At 32.5% G+C, this 19,566-nt stretch overlaps 2 protein-coding genes across 2 annotated transcripts; both read left to right on the top strand.

The window, feature by feature from the left end:
- The first annotated feature begins 2,910 nt into the window (after nucleotides 1-2,910).
- Nucleotides 2,911-7,201, top strand: LOC133192264 (protein toll-like). The gene has a single exon (XM_061328259.1). The coding sequence runs from the start codon at nucleotides 2,923-2,925 to the stop codon at nucleotides 6,520-6,522; it is 3,600 nt and encodes a 1,199-aa protein (XP_061184243.1). The 5' UTR covers nucleotides 2,911-2,922; the 3' UTR covers nucleotides 6,523-7,201.
- Nucleotides 7,202-14,223: 7,022 nt separating this feature from the next.
- On the top strand, nucleotides 14,224-17,989 carry LOC133192990 (protein toll-like). Its single transcript, XM_061328993.1, has one exon. It carries the CDS (start codon nucleotides 14,224-14,226, stop codon nucleotides 17,923-17,925), a length of 3,702 nt encoding a protein of 1,233 aa, XP_061184977.1. The 3' UTR covers nucleotides 17,926-17,989.
- Nucleotides 17,990-19,566: the final 1,577 nt, after the last annotated feature.

Raw genomic sequence — 19,566 nt, 5'->3', positions numbered from 1 at the left:
TTTTTAACTGAAACTTACTGCTCCGACACAGAGCAAAAAAAAAAAAGTGAAGGCACAATTCATTAAACCCCAATGATCCGAAATAATTTCAATAATATTTTTCATTACTGAATTATTCAACATATAGTGTTCATGTCCATTTTTCAGATTGATTGATTGATTGTATGTTTTTTTAACGCCCAATTCGAGTTAGAGACGTAACCTCATACCGGAGAAGAGCTTCAAATTTAGACCTATACTCGGCACTCAGGGTCACTGAGCAGTGATGGTTCTTTATTGTGACAACGCCTACCGTGACACACAACCTCGGTTTTGAAGTTCTCATCCGAAAGATACTTGACTTTCACTTTTAATGCCGGGCAGTTTGTGAAGTACCAATCACTACGTATGTTACATCTTTGGCGCGGTGAACGAGAATCCAACCTCGGGTACCCGATGCAAACGCCCTACCACTAGTGTGGGCTATTGTTACTAATTAAGATGCAATAATTTATTGGTAAGATATTAATAATAAATTAAGATGATTTGATCCTAAAGACTGTCCATCTAATATTTCATCTACTTGATCAATACATAGGGCTCATCGAAGATGTGACCAGTAGACAGGGGATGCTTACTCCTCCTATGCACCTGATCCCAACTCTAGAATTTCCGGAAGTCAGTGTTTTGTTCCCTGTTCATAGATTTGTTTTCTTAGTTGGTTTGTTTTTGATCGATTACTGTTCATTTTCTTCAGCTATTCATTGTTTCAGAAATTATTCGAAATTCAAGATAAGGTAGCTAAATTCTTCAGATTCAAGATTTCAATCTATGCTTGTATTTTGGTTAAAGATCTTAACAAAAAGTCATGATGTGCCAAAAAAGGGCAATGAAATATATATACACACATATATATATATATATATATATATATATATATATATATATATATATATATATATATATATATATATATATATATATATATATATATATATATATATATATATTGGTAATGATATCTTTTGTAATGGGCATTGTTTAACGAATTATTTTCAGAAAATATTAGAATTTAAACGAAAGGGATCTTTGTGTTTATTTTTTTTTCTCTGAGAGCTCGTTTTTCATTTCTTAGTGGTGTAAATCTGCTGTATATCATATATTTTTTAATTTAAAGATCTATTTAATGCCAGTTAGCACTAATTTACAAGGTTAGTTTGAAAAATAAAACAGAAAATATAAATGTGTATATCATGAATGAAAAATCTGTAAAATAAACTCAATGATGCAAAACGAGTTCTCATTATCATTTTTTACGCAGTGCGGTTTTGGGTTCCCAGAAAAACTCTACAAAACAAAATAATTATGTATATTCACAAATGCATCATTTCTACGGGTCAGCACATCAAAATTAAGGGATATCATTTTTTGTAAAATAAATAAGAATATTCAATTACCTAGATTGATATTTCACTACTTAAAATCCCACGTCTCGGTTATGAAAAGTTACATATGTCGCTACGAATTAGTAAACTGACGGTTGTGTGTATTTGCCATTCACAGTGTATGTTTCCTTATTACTCTGATGGTATAGTTATCAATCATTGTGGCTTCACCCTAGCACCGCTACACAACTGTGTAACGGAGAACACCGGTAGGTAATATTTTATAAGTCACAGTTTTACTTATCTTTAAAATTCTCGTGAATGTTTTTGACTTTTTGCCTGGATCACTTCAAACATGAGTCTTTGAAGAGATTTCAAGTTTTAAATGTTCATGCACTTTGAATAGAACCATGTTAACATGGCAATAAGTTTTATATGCTTCCTATCTATTTTTTCTGTTTTCGGAGAAAATCTACTTCCACGATTTCTTTTCTTTTTAATCAAATTCAGATCAATGGAGATCTTCAGGTAGTGAATATGATAGGTTATTCTATTAAAAGTCATTCCTTTTGTGGCCCCTACAGAAAAATATTAATGCTGTGGTCATGTCAATCAAAAGCTACTTAGCGGCAAATAAACATTATATATTTTAAGAAAACAATTGTTGATTCATTTAAAAAATCCATATGGTTGGATAAACATGGGATGTTTTGTAAGTTAAACTTTACTTATTTAAACCCAGAGAAAAAAATTTTCTTATCTTTTTAAAAACTATAAAAAAGCGTCATAATTTAAAGAGCCTGAAAAGTGCAGAACATATTCTATTTATAAAAAAAAATCTTGTAATCTAAACCGTCAGCATTCAAAACATGACAGTTAGCAAGAAGATCAGTCTAAAGATATGTTCTGATCTGGTCTCCTAGAATAAGTTCTTTTGAGAAATTCGTCCCATATTGCATAGTCATTTGAGTATTGTTTAATTTCCAATTGGTGTTATCCACAAAAAGACAACCACAGTGAAATGCCGGTAATTCATTGAATTCTAGTAATTATTTGATGTTACTTAAATATTCAATTTTTGTTATGACATCTTATTTAGGTAGTCGTAATTAAGGTCACAAATGAGACATCAGCCAAAAAGATGTTCCATGTGTGCAAAACAATATATGTACATAAATTTACATATCTGTGCTACTTTACATTTAATTCTATTAATATCGCAAGATAAAAGCGGCGAACTTAATTTTATACATATTTTGATTCTGATATTATGATAACCATGCATTGTTTTCATGTCTTTTACAATACAAAGACGAGGGACGAGGGAACACAATTCACTGAGGCTGGCAGATGTCCTTTTATATGGATAACAAAATGGAACAGGATTTTCTGCAAGTTTATTATCATGAGTTTGTAATACATACAAGGACAAAACAAAAACTTTATGCATCATAGTCGCGTGAGGAGAGCAAATCAATCTGTTCAATTCTTCAAGATGATGAGATTCTTTTGGAATATCATTTGCATCCTTTGTTTTTTTCATCTAGGACGTTTACAAATGATTTCAAAATGTGGAATTCCAAAATGCAGGTTTAGCCTGAGAACAAAATCCGAATATGTTTACGACCAAAATGATGTCCCAATGAAAGCAAAAACAACTGGTCTCGGTATTTATCGGTCAAATGAAAACGATCAGTACAATTATAGTAAGTGCTACATCGATACGGCCAGTGTTCTGGACAAATTCCAGTTTGACGAAAATCCACTTTATGCTGTTCTTATTCTAATGTGTAACAGAGAAGTTGAAGTGTTTTTTAGTGAGGATGACAGACCTTACTTACCGAATGTAATCGGATATATACAAATTAGTTCATGCCTTATTACTCAGGAACAACTACGTCCTTTCAGAGACAGATTTGTAATGCATTTTATCAATATGTTATTTAACTATCCTCCGCAGGACTCTGAATATTGCAAAGGAAACCCCTTAAATAAAAGTTATTGTGAGATATGGAACACGATTGATGGTTTCATATGGGAACCACAGTTTTCAAATCCAGCGGCATCTGTAACACCACTTATTAATATTTTTAATTGTAATTTAACATTTCCCTCTGTGAGAGAAATACAACTAACGAAGGTTCCTATGAAACAGTATTTACCGAAATTACCAGATTTGTTTCCAAGATTACAAATGCTTAATATTATTAATTCAGACTTGACAGAGCCTCCGGATTTCCCATGGAACGATGAATGGTTGCCACTTAGTTACAATTTGTCAAGGACGAATGCTCATCATTTTCAGTTTGCTGAACAGTTTAACATAGATATGCCAAAAAACTTTTTTAGGAAATCAATGCAACTGAGTAAAAACAATATATCAGACCTCATGACTCATAACTTCGAAGGCTTTCTGATATCACTTGATTTATCAGAGAATGGACTCAAAGCAGTTAGCGAGTTTACATTTAGAAACATTCGAGGTCTTCAGCATCTTGATTTGAGCCGAAATAATTTGCTATTAATTCCGAGGAATGCTTTTAAAAATCTTACAGAGTTGCGCCATCTGGATGCAAAAGATAATCTTTTATCTCACCTCTCAAGGTATCTGTTATCCGATAACAAAGCTTTGGTGTACATAGATTTTTCGAAAAATAAGATAAGAACAATTGAATCAAACACATTTTCTCATTTACAATTTCTTAGAGAACTTCACTTAGAATACAATGAAATCACAGTTTTACACCAACAATGTTTTCCAAGTCAGTCACTTAAATTTAAGAAACTTTTTCTAGATGGCAACAGTTTTTCTGAAATCCCAACAGCCGTATTTCATTTGCAGTCTTTGGATAAAATTAGTATCACAAACTCAAGTATAAGATTTCCAAATTTCACTCGAACAATGTTAGACATAAAATGGATGTTTACACAGGAGGATGGAGAGGAAACACCCGGCACCCCAGATAATACGAATTCTGACAATAAGCAGCAAACTGATATTTTTCATAAAGTAGTTTTAGACCTCACTGGTAACAAAATTGACAACCTCAATCTACCTTATTACAATTTAAACGATGTAAGTGAAAAAGAAACAAAACAACTACACAATATTCTCCTGTTGTTCTTGCAAACGTTTCAGATTCAGCTGGAGAACAACCCTCTTCGTTGTGATTGCGGAATAAACCAAATATCTAAAGTAGTAAATCATTTCTTAGAGAAGAAATTAATTAAAGAGGATATATATTTCAATACGTGGAAATGTTTCTCACCAACTGAATTTCAAAACCGTCCACTTTTAGAAATAAAAGAGGAAGACACATATTGTGAGAAAAACATGTCTTTCTGCCCGACAAATTGTACCTGCTTTGAAAGATCTATGAGCAGAATAAATATTATAGATTGCCGGGATCATGGATATCGCAAATTACCAATACGTTTACCCTCTGGAATTTTAGATCTTTGGTTTGATAAAAACAATATCACCACATTAGATAATAAAGAATACATGGACCGAATTAGAACATTGAACCTCTCCCGTAATAATATTGCACGCATTGAACCAGGAGTATTTAAGCAAATGAAAAATATTCAAGAACTCTCTTTAAATTCTAACTTTCTTGTTTCTCTACCTGCTGAGATTCAGATATATTTCTCTGGATCTATTTATCTAGAAGATAATCCATTCAAATGTGATTGTCACACAAAGTGGTTAAAACAATGGATGACGCAACGTGCAGATATCGTGGTCGACTCCCAGAAAGTTACATGTAATGTTGATGAAGAAAATAGGGAAGGACAGAAATTGATTTTTGTACCAGATAGTGATTTCATCTGTTTGGAGGACTATGATTCCCACAATAAGGTCTTTATTCCTACAGTTGTGTGCTCCGTTTTGCTGGTAGTACTGATAGTAACCGTGTCCGTCTTATACATCTATAGACTGGAAGTAAAAGTTCTGCTATATGTTTACCTTGGATTTCATCCCTTCGATCAGGACAAAGATTGTAAAGAAGTCATTGACGTGTTAGTCGTACATTCTCCTAATATAACGGACTGGGTCATGGAAAATATTGTCGAGTATTTGGAGTTCTGTAATTCACATTATTTGGTTTGTGAAATGATGAGAGATTTTGTTGCTGGTTTTTCATATCAAGAAAACGTTGCAACGTTAGTAAAACATAGTAAAAGAATCATAATAGTGCTTTCAAAAGACTTCCTGAATGAAGATATACTTAAAATTGCATGGAATGAATCTCAGGAAAAGATAAAAGCACAGAAAGCCAATTATGCTATCGTTGTTTCACATAATGCAAATATAAAAGAAATCCAAATCAAGGAATTGAAGCAATATGTAAAGGGAGGACGAAACATTGAAGCCTCACTAAGCCTCTTTCAGGAAAAACTTTTGTATTGTATGCCACAACTGAAAAATGATGAAACTAGACTCAAAAGCTTACCTGATTTAAAGTATCTTATTCAGCATATGTACGGAAGTGATGTTAACAATGCCGAAATGTATGAACGTCATGCATTCGTATCTTACGGTGAGAGTAAGATGGGTTATGTTATGAACGAACTGAGGCCTATATTGGAGGACAATGGATTTACACTGTGTCTCCCTGATAGAGATTTTATCCCAGGGGCACCGAAGGAAGAAAACGTCCTAAAAGCCATCGACAACTGCCTCCATACAATATTTCTTTTGTCTGGAGAACAGTTGGACAATGAGTGGTCAATATTCACGTTCCGGTCTGCCAGTGAAAAGTCAATGAGGGAGAAATGCAATCATCTGATTGTTGTTCTCGGGGATGACGTTAACTTGGATACCATGTGCGAGGAGGTCAGGGCATATGTGAAAACTCACGTTTCTTTATGTGTGAAGGAAAAGGGGTTTGTTAAACAGTTACTAAATGCTCTACCTGATATTGAGGATCACGAACTTTACATCCGAAATGATGAAAATAATTTTGTCAATTTTGAAAACCTGCATAATGAAAGTGAATACTGGCACGATGACACTGCTCCTGGAGTCATTGAAGAGAAAAAGAATGGGTATGTGAACGGTGGGAAACAAAATGGCAAACTTCATGTATCTGATATTCACTTGAATGGGTTCCATCGTTATGACAACAAAGCTTTTGAAGGACACGGGTCTTAGGAAAATGCCATATAAGGATTGTGAAAATAGCCAGAAAATTTGAATCTTTCGGAGAACAATCATGTCTGTCTTGTAATAGACTGTATGAAAAAGAATCATTCAGCAAAGAGTTGGAGGGGGGAAAAGTCTAAAATAGAATAGAAAAAGAGGTGCTATGTCAAATTACTGGGAGCATTTATTATTTTAGACGTAATAAGCTGTAATCCTTTAGATTTATTTATCATATGGTATAATTGTGAGATTTTATCAAAATATTTTCGTTTCCTCTTCATTTTTTCTCTAATTGAAAAAAAAAATCTTTCCATTTCTGTTTCTTTTTTAACAGTTTCATGTACGTTTGAAATATCACCAACTATGTGAAAGATACACTGAGTGGAGCCTTCTTTTTTAAAATAAGTATTTCAATGCAAAGGTAGAAAAGAATGCTCTAATTATTCATTACCAATGGTTTAATGTGAATCACTGTTATTTTTTTTTTTACAGGTGTTGGTTTGTATGTATATATATTTTTACTGATTACTATATCTACCTCTTGTTTCAAAAGCTTTACTAACTTTACCAAACACGTTTACCTCCCTTGTTCATAAGTTATTCAAAGGTTTATATTGTTGCTTTCACGCAATGTTTTAACCGTTTACTTTATTGTGTAATTATCTTCAATAAACAAGGTTTCATTAAATCAATTGCTTCAAATTTGTTTTGGAATGGTTTTACACAACAAATGGTGTAAAATGGTTCTTGTGTCTTATTCATGATTTATATTGTTCATGGACTGTATGAAATCAATCAGTGTTCTAATGCCATCTTTTCATTTTGATATTATGTAACCGAACATCTTTCACCTTTTTAGGTATACAAATTGAATAACCAGTATTAAAAAAGAGCACAACCAAACAAACATCGTTGAAAATAATGTGTTAACATATAAATTGAACAAACAGCACCAATATTTTTTTTTCATCTAACAAGGATTCTACTATAAAATCAGACTTGTATTCAAGTAATGTGTAAATTTTGTTGGTAACTGCAATGACAATTGAAAGGATGGCCTTAGAAACGCTTCTCCACCATTAATCAAAAATTAAATTTTCTTTTACTTAAAGTTAATGATTTGATTTTTGAATTATAACCAAATTTTACTCCTAACGTTAATCCAAATTGTTTTCAATAATTTAAGCCTTCTGTCAAGTGACAATTAAAAAGATTAAGAAACTTAAAACTTTTTAATTCAGTTAGCGGAAAACAGTGTGTACGTGTTTATTTATTTATTTATTTATTTTTTTAATTTCGAATTATATAAGTACTAGGACATTAGAATTTAAAAGAAAAGAAAAGGAAATAAAGGAAATATAGTTTATTACTCATAGAGAATTAATTTTGTTTTAATTTTTACTGTACGCTCTTAAGCTTAAACAATTTATTCCCTGAAAAGTACACGCTCATGTAGTAATAGATCCAATTAAAAAGAGGAAAAGTTAATTTTAGAACTAAAGTTGATGTTACAAGATATAAAGAAAAGAAACAAAAGGAATAAAAAAAATAGAGATAAAATGATTGTAGTTTTACAATTTCCCCTGCAATATTTTGCAAAAAATCTCTTCATTTCTTGAAGAGAACTTTCGAGTCATAAATTATTCCAGATTGATAAAAATGCATTGAAATGTGAAAAATAATATTTCACAGAGCTATAAAATATCATATTATTGATTAAATTAACAACATATACGTGTACATGATTATAGAGTAAATGTTATTTTAAAAGAATATCTTCAAACAATTCATTTAGAAACAAGAAAAATTCGCAGGGTATTTAATATTTTAATTTTTTTAATGTAGATTTGATAATACAATTGTTAAAAGTTTGAAAATATATTTGTACGCTTTAACACAACAGTTAAGATGACTGGCCATTACAATGAAATAGGTAGAGAATTACTTTAAACTTACCAATTATAGGATCCCAAAATCACTACTCTGTGATATGTACACACAAACACAAAATCAAAAATTCAAAATCGATTTCACACAGTGAAATCGTGATTTTTTTTTTTTTTTTTTTGATAATGAAATACTAAATTTCTTGTAAATCATAATGCCACGATTTTTGTTTATAATGATAATGCTCAAATCAGTTCTACTCACAACCAGATTTCTTGTAAATCATGGTACCGTGATTTATATATATATATATATATATATATATATATATATATATATATATATATATATATATATATATATATATATATATATATATATATATATATATATATATATATATTGATAATGTATGCCTAATTTCTTGTTAATCGTGGTACCGTTTTTTTTAAATATGTTAATGATGTGCTAGATTTCTTGCGCTGTTCTGATTAAAACTTTTATGTGTAAAAGATGAAGATAAGGAACAGTGATCAACCTCATAAATCCATTTAACAAAAGGACTCTTGAATAGGTAGAAAACTCCGACCCCTGGGAAACACTCCCGGGATTCAGACCCCCTTCACCTCAAAATCAACAAAACGAAATGAATGTGACTAGAGTTTACTTATTTAATATATACATAGGTATTTTATGAAGCCAATATTTTTTTTCTTATTAAGTATTCAGATACGTAAAAGACCAGTTATCTGGTCACTAGATTTTGAATAATTTGACAAATTTTATTCAGAAGTTAATTGTAAAGTGATATAAACTGATATAAATCATTTAAATCTATCTATCTATCTATCAATCTATCAATCTAATCTCTCTCTCTCTATTGTTTGACCTTAAAAGGAGATGGATAGAAAACGTGTTTTTAAAAATTAATTATTAGTATTTCACAGTTATGACCTTCTAACATATCAATTGCTCTAATATAAATAATTCATCGCATTGTGTGAGGTATACATGTCTCTTATTTTGACAGTTTTAAAATTTATTAATGTTCATTTCACACAGAGTATGTAGAAACTTACAAAAATGTAAAGATGAATTTGTTCAGTACCTCCAATATTGTGTACTTTGTACCATTGTATCTGATTGTAAAATGTTGTACCATTACCAGGAATATCTTTAGCTGAAAATAAAATATATGTACACAGGTATATTGCATGGATATGAAGTAGAACTGAAACATTCTTGTACAAAATATTCTTCAACATACTCCTTACCAAAGAATTACTGTCGGCATATTTAAATTTCAGTTGAATATTGATAATTATTATATAGTCTATAAATAGTCCCTATATAATATATGCAAACGCAAACAGTTCATAATACTACATATTCACTGGATTTGAAGCCGTATTCACCGGAGGGTCAGTGCACGTGCAGCGGCATTGTGACGTCACAATCAATACCTCAAACAATGTTGAAAAAAATTGTTGCAACGGCCGAATCCAGCTGTGTATCTGAGCAAGCAAAATGTTACGCAAATCTATCGCAGGATTATTTTACAAATATTTCGATATCTTACGCACAGCAAATCTAAAAGGAAAACACAGAAGTTATAAGTTGTAATCTGGACATTTTTTTTCCACAACAGAGGTACGTTAATGAAAATGGTATCGTCGTGCAGCCTTCAATGTCTTATTTATTCAAATCCTGACTATATAATAAAACAATTATGGACTCTTTCGTCGGTGAATATGGTTTGTTATTCACCAGAAAAATATCGATATTGACCGAGGCGAAGCCTCGGTCAATATCGATATTTTTCTGGTAAATAACAAACCATATTCACCGACGAAAGAGTCCATAATTGTATAATATTTTAACGAAGGTTGAAAAATTGACATCAGTCTAAGCCAGTTGCATGATCATGCTCAGTAAATTAAAAAAAATACAGTTTAAGATAAACTCCTTTTTTCTTAGTTTTCATTGCTGCCGATTACATTTGACGAATTAATCTATTTTTTGAGAGTACTTTCTATCTTCTTGGTATTAATTACATCCGCCTTTACATTAATCATTCTTGAGGTCTCTAATTCCATACATATTCATGGTTTGAATTATAAACACTGCACCTTAAAACAAAAGTACAAGTAGGATATTTACTTCTAATTATATTTATTAATGAATATTTATCATGGCAGAGAGGTCATGTGTGAACAAGATTTCATATATGTCAATTGGTCTTTGAGTGTTCAGCAGCGATATTTAATTGTGGAAAAAATGTCGATGCCCTAAAATGTTGGTCTAATTGGTTATTGCATCGAAACTAAAAGAAATGGATTACTTAAAAAGAAAAGAGTTGGCAATGGTCGGTATTAAAAGGTAGTAAATTGGTAGTATCCTGAAACTGGATCTCTTATCCCTATCAAAAATATTAATCGCCCACGTGACGCAGTGGTTAGGGCGCTGTTCTAGAGTCGTGGGGTAAGGAGTCGATCCCTTTGTCGCGGGTACGTGGAGACCGGTCCTTTGGATAAGACCGTATACACTGAGGTCCTGTGACGCAGTACGTGCTGGCACGGAAGAGATCCCTCACTGCTCAAAGTACATTTCTAAATTTGCAGCCTTCCAAAGGAAGTGTTGGCCTCTCAATATGAGTAAAAAATTCTCAAAGGGACGTTAAACAAACAAACAAAAATATTATTGAAAACTATTGTTAACTATAGAAAACCAAAGCATTTTAAAAATATTACGATACAATATTAAATATACAAGATCGAAATATTAATGATTTAAAAATGCATATGGTATATCGAAGTTACTAAGGCTTTAAAGTAGATAAGATTTCCAGAATATTCACTATAGTGGAAGATAGTTTAATGAAACCCGTCAACAGGGAATGTTTATTTTTCATAGGCACCTGATTCCTCCTCTGGAATTTCCGTGGCGCTGTGTTTTTATACCTTTTCACAGATTTGTATTTTTGTAGATTTTCTGACATCGATCATTGTTTGTTAAATTCACCTTTCTCATGAAGGCCACTGGAAATCATAAGATTTTACATGGATTTCAACAAACTCGTTCAAAGACAACATTTCCTGTTAGCATACAACATATCATTGGGTGTATTTGAACTGCATGGCAAATATTTCATACCAATGGTTAGGTCTTTATAGGCTGAATTTAGTTTTGAATTATTCCGTCTACCTGATCAATAAAGAGGGCTCATTGCGGGTGTGACAGGTCGACAAGGGATGCTATCTCCTCCCAGGACTTGATTTCACCTTTGTAATTTCCAGCGTTTAATTCGTGTTTTATGCCGTGTTCACAGACTTGTATCATTTGTAGATTTGAGATCAACCACTGTTCGTTTTCTTCACTTATTTCATAGTTTATTAGTAATATTTTTTGTTAGGATTAGATGAACTTCTTTTCATTTGTTTAAATTTCGGACAATTAAACCTCTTGAATAATTATCATCTTTTCAATAATCTCAGTATTTTGAAATTTACAAAGTGCGCTTTATCTTGACCAATGCAATACTTATTTCACTTTTTAAAATCGTGTGATGTTTTCTATATTAAAATAAAAATTCCATTTATCCTTAATATTTATGTGAAAAGTTTACCTTCCTTCTCAAAAGTTTTTATTTTTGTGATTTTAAAACATGACAATGATACCTTTTGTTTATGTTTGAAGCTTTTGCCTCCATTTTAAAGATCTTTTTGCGACCATATGTAATATCTCAGGGTAATGTCTTAATTTTTTGCTTCATGAAAGTATGCCTTAACGTCAGTATACAAGCTTTTTGTTGTAAAGGTACCATAAGTCAAGAATTTATCATTTTTGAGTATTGATCTTATAGATTACATACAAAATGTTTAATGTAATGGGTAACAACCAAAAAAAATGTCTGTACAGTGTATTGTTCCATCGACAACATTGTATGCTACATTGCCTTGATAATATTTAACCCCACTCATACAGAAAGTCTATTACTAGGCTGCAATGCTTATTAATGTATGGTGGCATTATTTTGATGTATGTTTTGTGTTACCTATCTTTTATATAGTATGTATCTCTTTTAATACCTTCTAAATCAAATCGTTCAGATTAATACGCTATGTCTTTCTTTTGTTAATTTTACGGCAATATTTCAATTTGAATGGGAACATTATTATCTTTTCTTAACAACAGGGAAATTCGCAAGGTATTTTTTTCTATAAAGATATCACTCATAAAATTATTACTTAAAGCTTGTTTTAATGGACCCTATGATAAAAAATGTACATGTTGTCATCATCAGTTATAGAAATGATTTAATTTCTTAAGAGCCTATTCATGAACACACCTATCTCCTCATAAGCGTTCATAGATATGTCTCTTCATTGTATACAACTAACTACTGAGTATTCCCTTCCTTACCTAACATGGGCGTTTATACCACGTGAGATGTCCCCAGTCCTAGTCATACGAGGTTACAAATGTTCGATATGAGAGAGTTAATTCACTGTAGTGTGTGTGTTTGTCCCAGAGTAGTATACAAATTTCCTTATTCTTCTGAAAATGGTGTTATTAATCATTGTACAACCTGTCAAAATTGAAACTCACAGGACTAAACAATAGGACGGATATTTTACCTAGCCATTTTTGCAGGTAAGGCTTTTTCTAGATCTGATATTTTTATAGAATCTGATATAAGCCATTCTACTTCATTATACATGCCTTCTTGATTATTTTCTATGTAACTTAAAAGTCATTTTCGAATTAAGTAAGCTATGGTGTTAGAACAACCAGAGCTATTCTTACTCTGTACTCTGTTTGATCGTGATACTTGAGTTTTCCTAGAATTAAATGAAAATTTATGAAGTGTTTAAGGAGAAAATCGGTTGTCAAGTGACATACGTTATTTAATCTATCAATAATACATTAGTCTTCTTGCGTCCGTAGAAATAAAGAATTAATGTTGTGGTTTTGTCAACCAAACTTTATTTAGAAGTACTGAACATTATATATTTTTATGAAACATAGAACAGTGTCACTTAAAAACCGAAACGGGCAAGAAAAGGTAGGGATATTGGTAAGAACTTAAATTATGTTAAATGTTAACACACAAAATTTAATCAGAGTTTTTTTGTTTTAAATTATATGTTCAGTTCCTGTAAATAAATGTAAATATTTAAATCATTTCTAGTGGTAGTCAAAAATCACCAAATTTCATGATTCAATAGAACTTAAAGATTGTGTTGAAAAAGAGATTTGGGAATTTCCGAGTTCTGTTTGTTTTAATTAGTTTTTTTTCCCTCGGCGAAAATAAGTGTATTGGGTTGTCTATTTATCAACAGAACTATGAAAATGCAATGACGACGACAAAATGCTGGTTTTAGAGACTATTTGACAATATCTTAAGACTCACGCTTATAAAAACACTATCTTTTTGACCCAATTGGGGAAAAATATGACTCTTCTGGAATGATTTATATCGAATGGGAAATATGTGTATACACACAATTTACATACATGTGTAATTAAGTAAAATTCTACTAAGATCATAAAGCAAACCTCTTGTTTTGCACTCTATTGAATGTTGTCGTATACTGCCCTGACAATTATTTTTTTTCACAGAATGACATAACATGGAAGGACATCGTGAATTCTGTGGGTGTGTTCTATGAAGTCATCTCAGCTGGGAGATGCTGGTTACTCTCTTTGTATACAAGATAATTTTCCGTAGACCCGTGTTATGAAAATGTAACAGAAACAGTGTCAAGTTCACTTATATTCTTAGGATTAATAAGAATAAAACATTGAAAAAAATCTGCCAAGATGGTGTCAGATTTCTTTAAATTTCTTTGGATGTTCAGTTTTCTCTCTCTAGGAAATTTGCAAGATCTTTCAGAATGTGAAATTCCAAAATGCAAGATTCATATTAGGACAAGGCCATCGCCACCTGTCATGGACCAACACACTGTTCCAATGGAAACAAAGGTAACTGGTATCATTATAGTTCGGGATGACAATTATAACTACACTAGGTGCATGGTGGATACGGCTAGCTTTCTGGATAATTTTAGTTTCGATGACAATCCCGTCTACGCTGTTTTTGTACTTGCTTGTAATAAAGAAGTGGAAGTGTATTTCTCTGAGGATAATAGATCTTACCTACCGAATGTTATGGCATATTTCCAAATCACGTTATGCCGAATAACCCAGGAGCAGCTTCAGCCTTTCAGAAACAGATTCAAAATATTTATGTTAAATCTAATGGCAAACTACCCTCCACTTGATTTCAGATACTGCGACGGAACTCCTGTTAATCTTAGCTACTGTGGAGTCTGGAATACTCTTCAAGGAATTTTCTGGGAGCCACAGCCTGCCACACTGACCGATTCTGTATCAGCAATTCAAGATTTGTTGTTTTGTAATTTAACCTTTCCAGACATCAAAGAAATTCAACTCACAAAAGTTCCGATGCAACAATATTTACCATCATTGTCGACTTTGTTTCCAAGACTGCAAGTTCTTAATATAATTGACTCAGATTTGACTGAGCCTCCTAATTTTCCATGGAGCGATATATGGCTGACATTAAGTATCAACATGTCGAGAAGGGATCAAGCACAAAGCGACTATGCTGGACAGTACAACATTCAGTTGGCAAATAACTATCATATGAAATCTATGTCTCTGAGTAAAAACAAGATTTCAAACCTCGGCAATCATAGCTTCAAAGGATTTCTGCATTTACTTGATTTATCAGAGAATGGACTAGAAGATATCAATGAATTTACGTTTAGAAATCTTCTTGGTTTCCAACATCTTGATCTAAGTGAAAATAAATTAAAAATTATTCCAAAGGATACTTTTCAAGGTCTTACAGAGTTACGCCATCTGGATGTGAAAGATAATTTGATTACATATCTCTCAAATGATCTCTTTTCTGATAACACAAAGATGGTGTACGTCGACTTTTCAAAAAACAATATAAATACGATTGAAATTAATACATTTTCACACTTACATTTTCTTAGGGAACTTCACTTGGAGGACAATAATATTTCTGCTTTACATCCACAATATTTTCCCAGTCAGTCGACTGAATTTAAACAACTTTTTCTAGATGGCAATAAGTTTTTCGATTTCCCAACAGCAGTATTTGATCTGCGACTACTGGAGAAAATAAGTGTAAGAAATTCAAATATAAGATTTCAAAACTTCAGCCGAACCATGCTGAATCTAAAATGGGAGTCAACACCGGAAGATGGAAATGATCCACACAGTTCCTTGAAGAACTCAAATTCGGAAACAAGACAGCAAACCGATATAGGTCACAAAGTCATATTAGACTTTACTGGAAACAAAATTGAAAATCTCCGCTTACCGTGGTACGACATCAAAAGTTTCAAAGACAAAGATACAGAAAAACTACACAAAAATCTCTTGTTCTTCTTCCAATCGTTTCAGATTCTGCTGGTGAACAACCCTCTTCGTTGTGATTGCGGAATAAACCAAATATCTAAAGTAGTAAATCATTTCTTAAACGAGAAATTGATTGGAGAGGATATATATTTCAATGCGTGGAAATGTTTCTGGCCTTCTGAATTTCAAAACCGTCCACTTTTAGAAATAAAGGAGGAAGACACATATTGTGAGAAAAATATGTCCTTGTGTCCGACTAATTGTACATGCTATAAACGATCAGTAACTGAAATAAATATTATAGACTGTCGGGATCGTGGTTACCGTTCTTTACCCGAAAAATTGCCATCTGGTACTTTAGATCTTTGGTTTGACAAAAACAATATAACTTATTTAAATAGTAGAGAATATTTAAACAGGGTTAGAACATTGAACCTTTCTAGTAATAATATTGCAAAGATAGACGTTGCTGTATTCCAGCAAATGAAAAATATTCGAGAACTCTTTTTGAATTCCAACTTTCTTGTTTCTTTGCCTGCTGCTACTCAGGAATATTTTTCAGGATCTATTTATCTAGAAGATAATCCATTCAAATGTGATTGTAACACAATGTGGTTAAAACAATGGATGACACAACGAGCAGATATAGTGGTCGACTCCCAGAAAGTTACGTGTAATGTTGATGAAAAAGACGGGGAAGGACAGAAATTGATTTTTGTACCAGATAGTGATTTTATCTGTTTGGAGGACTTTGATTCCTACAATAAGGTCTTTATTCCTACAGTTGTGTGCTCCGTTTTGCTGGTAGTACTGATAGTAACCGTGTCCGTCTTATACATCTATAGACTGGAAGTAAAAGTTCTGCTATATGTCTACCTTGGATTTCATCCCTTCGATCAGGACAAAGATTGTAAAGAAGTCATTGACGTGTTAGTCGTACATTCTCCTAATATAACGGACTGGGTCATGGAAAATATTGTCGAGTATTTGGAGTTCTGTAATTCACATTATTTGGTTTGTGAAATGATGAGAGATTTTGTTGCAGGGTTCTCATATCAGGAAAACATTGCAACTTTAGTTAAACATAGTAAAAGAATAATAATAGTGCTATCGAAAGAAATACTGAATGACGATATTTTAAAAATTGCGTGGAACGAGACAAAAGAAAAAATTAAAGCACAGAAGACCAATTATGCTATTGTTGTTTCATATGTTGTAAATCTAAAAGAAATCCAAAGCAAAGAGTTAAAGCAATATGTGAAGGGAGGACGGCATATTGATGCTTCGCTAAGCCTCTTTCAGGAAAAGCTCCTGTATTGTATGCCACAATTGAAAGATGATGAAACAAGAATCAAAAGTTTACCTGATTTAAAATATCTAATTCAGCACATGTATGGAAGTGATAATCTCAACGCCGAAATGTATGAACGTCATGCTTTTGTATCTTATGGTGAGAGTAAAATGGGTTATGTAATGAATGAATTGAGGCCTATATTGGAGGACAATGGATTTACACTTTGCCTCCCTGACAGGGACTTTATTCCCGGGGCACCAAAGGAAGAAAACGTACTAAAAGCCATCGACAACTGTCTTCATACAATTTTTCTCTTGTCTGGAGAACAGTTAGACAATGAGTGGTCAATATTCACGTTCCGATCTGCCAGTGAAAAGTCAATGCGGGAGAAATGCAACCATTTAATTGTTGTTCTTTTGGATGACGTTAACTTGGATACCATGTGTGAAGAGGTTAAAACCTATGTAAATACTCATGTGTCTCTAAGGGTTAACGAAAAAGGATTTATCAAACGGTTACTCAACGCTTTGCCTGACGCTGAAGATCACGAACTTTACATCAGAAATGATGAAAATAATTTTGTCAATTTTGAAAACCTGCAGGAGAAGATGGGAGATAATTTCACAGAAACTGCTCCTGATATCATAGAACCCGAAGTGAGAATGAATGGGGATGTGAACAGGAATAATGGAAAAAAAAATGGTTATGTTCATCTATCTGATATTCATCTGGATAAGTCTCTTTACTATTATAACAACAAAGCTTTTGAAGGAGACAGAACGGCTGTTACAGACATAAACGAAAAGGAAAATTAAGGGTGGAAAATATGTGCAGGAGAAAATCAAATCCATTTCAGTTGATTTGACAACTTTTTTTTACTTTGGCATTTTAGGTTTGTTGGGGGGGGGGGGGGGTGTTATAACACGATCTCATAAATTATAAATGACAGCAAATCACTGATGATATTATGTAGTTACATGTAATACTTCATTTATCTTTTATATTCCTCAAGGAAGTGCGAGTTGATTAACTCTGTTAGAGAAACAAGTAGACAAGGGAGTTAACTCTAAAATGTATAATTGCGATATATTTTTTAATATTATTTCCTTCCAAAATATTGATTACATCAATTGCCTCAAATTTTGCTCTGTTTGCAATACTTGATTTGCAAGCTTATCATTTTCCCTCCTTTTTAAAAGGACAAACATAATTTCAGGAAAATGAAAAACTGTGTAATTTGGAAATTACCCTGTTAGGTAGTAGTTGATATATTTCAGTGTATTTTATGAAAAAATTTAAATTTTATACTTCCCGCTATTTAAAGTAAAATCTATCCAATCTAAATTTTCAATCAAATCTACACTTTAGGTCCATTTTTGTCCCCCGCTTTCACTGAACATGTAGGTCTATATGTCCGTCCATCTGCCTGTCTGTGTTTCAGTCCGTATGCAACTCTTTCGTTTCCGGGGATATCTCGAGAAGCCTTTGAGCTTTTGCAATGAAATTTTATACCACAACTCCCTATGGCCTGAAGAAGACCCCTATTGCTCTGAGGTCAAAAGATGTAAGAACAAGGTCATGAATTCATAATTCTGTCTGTTTTTTCCTTTCTCGGCGATATCTGAAGAAGCTTTTGAGTTTTTGCAATGAACTTTTATACTACAACACCATATGGCCCCGCCCTCCCCACTTAATGTGTCCCGCCCCGTTTTTTTAATTTTTTTAATTTTTTTATCAAAAGTCAATTTGAAATCTGTTGGCATCGATCACGGTCAAAGTTTTAGAGTGACTCCCGTTTGCATTAAAAGTCGCCTGACACTATTTTTAGCACAGGAGTATGTTGAGAGTTATTACATATTATACAGGTTGCCGGCGGACTTTACATGGTAAATCTGTTAGAATTGTTTAGTAAAGGCTTAATTAGACGCCATGTGTTGTGTTAAATTTTGCAATATCGAACGTGTCAAGAACCAAAAATGTTATGAGGACAGTGAAAATCTGTGATATTTTCAGACGAAGCACGAGTATTTGCTGGTCAAACGAAAAATATATATTTAGAAAAAAAGCCAATGAGAAGTGGTGATTAACATGTAAAGCACCAATATGCATTAAGTATTTGAAACCGCGCCTATTTTCACACAAGCCGTTATGTGTTGTGTGTACAAACATTCTTATAAAATCATTATTACAGTGTGATATATATTCTATATAAAAAGAATCTTCTGTACACATTTTAAAGAATAAGCAATCAAATCTATATTGGCAATTACAATCTGAAAATGGTGTATAAGAAGATCGTTATGTAGATATTTACAGTAATAGAAAATACAAAAAATAAAATCCGCCAACCAACCCCAACTTTTATGCAAATTCATTTGGCCTTAATATTAATGCCAAAAGCAGATCCAGGAAATTTCTCGGGTTGATGGGGGGTAGATGGGTGGGTGTTCGCCCCA

The sequence above is a fragment of the Saccostrea echinata genome, unplaced genomic scaffold (genome assembly GCF_033153115.1).
Source record: "Saccostrea echinata isolate AGI-Se365-2 ecotype Australia unplaced genomic scaffold, CSIRO_AGI_Sech_v1 ptg000025l, whole genome shotgun sequence".
In the NCBI taxonomy this organism is placed as follows: Eukaryota; Metazoa; Mollusca; class Bivalvia; order Ostreida; family Ostreidae; genus Saccostrea; species Saccostrea echinata.
This window is presented reverse-complemented; position numbering and strand designations above follow the sequence as displayed.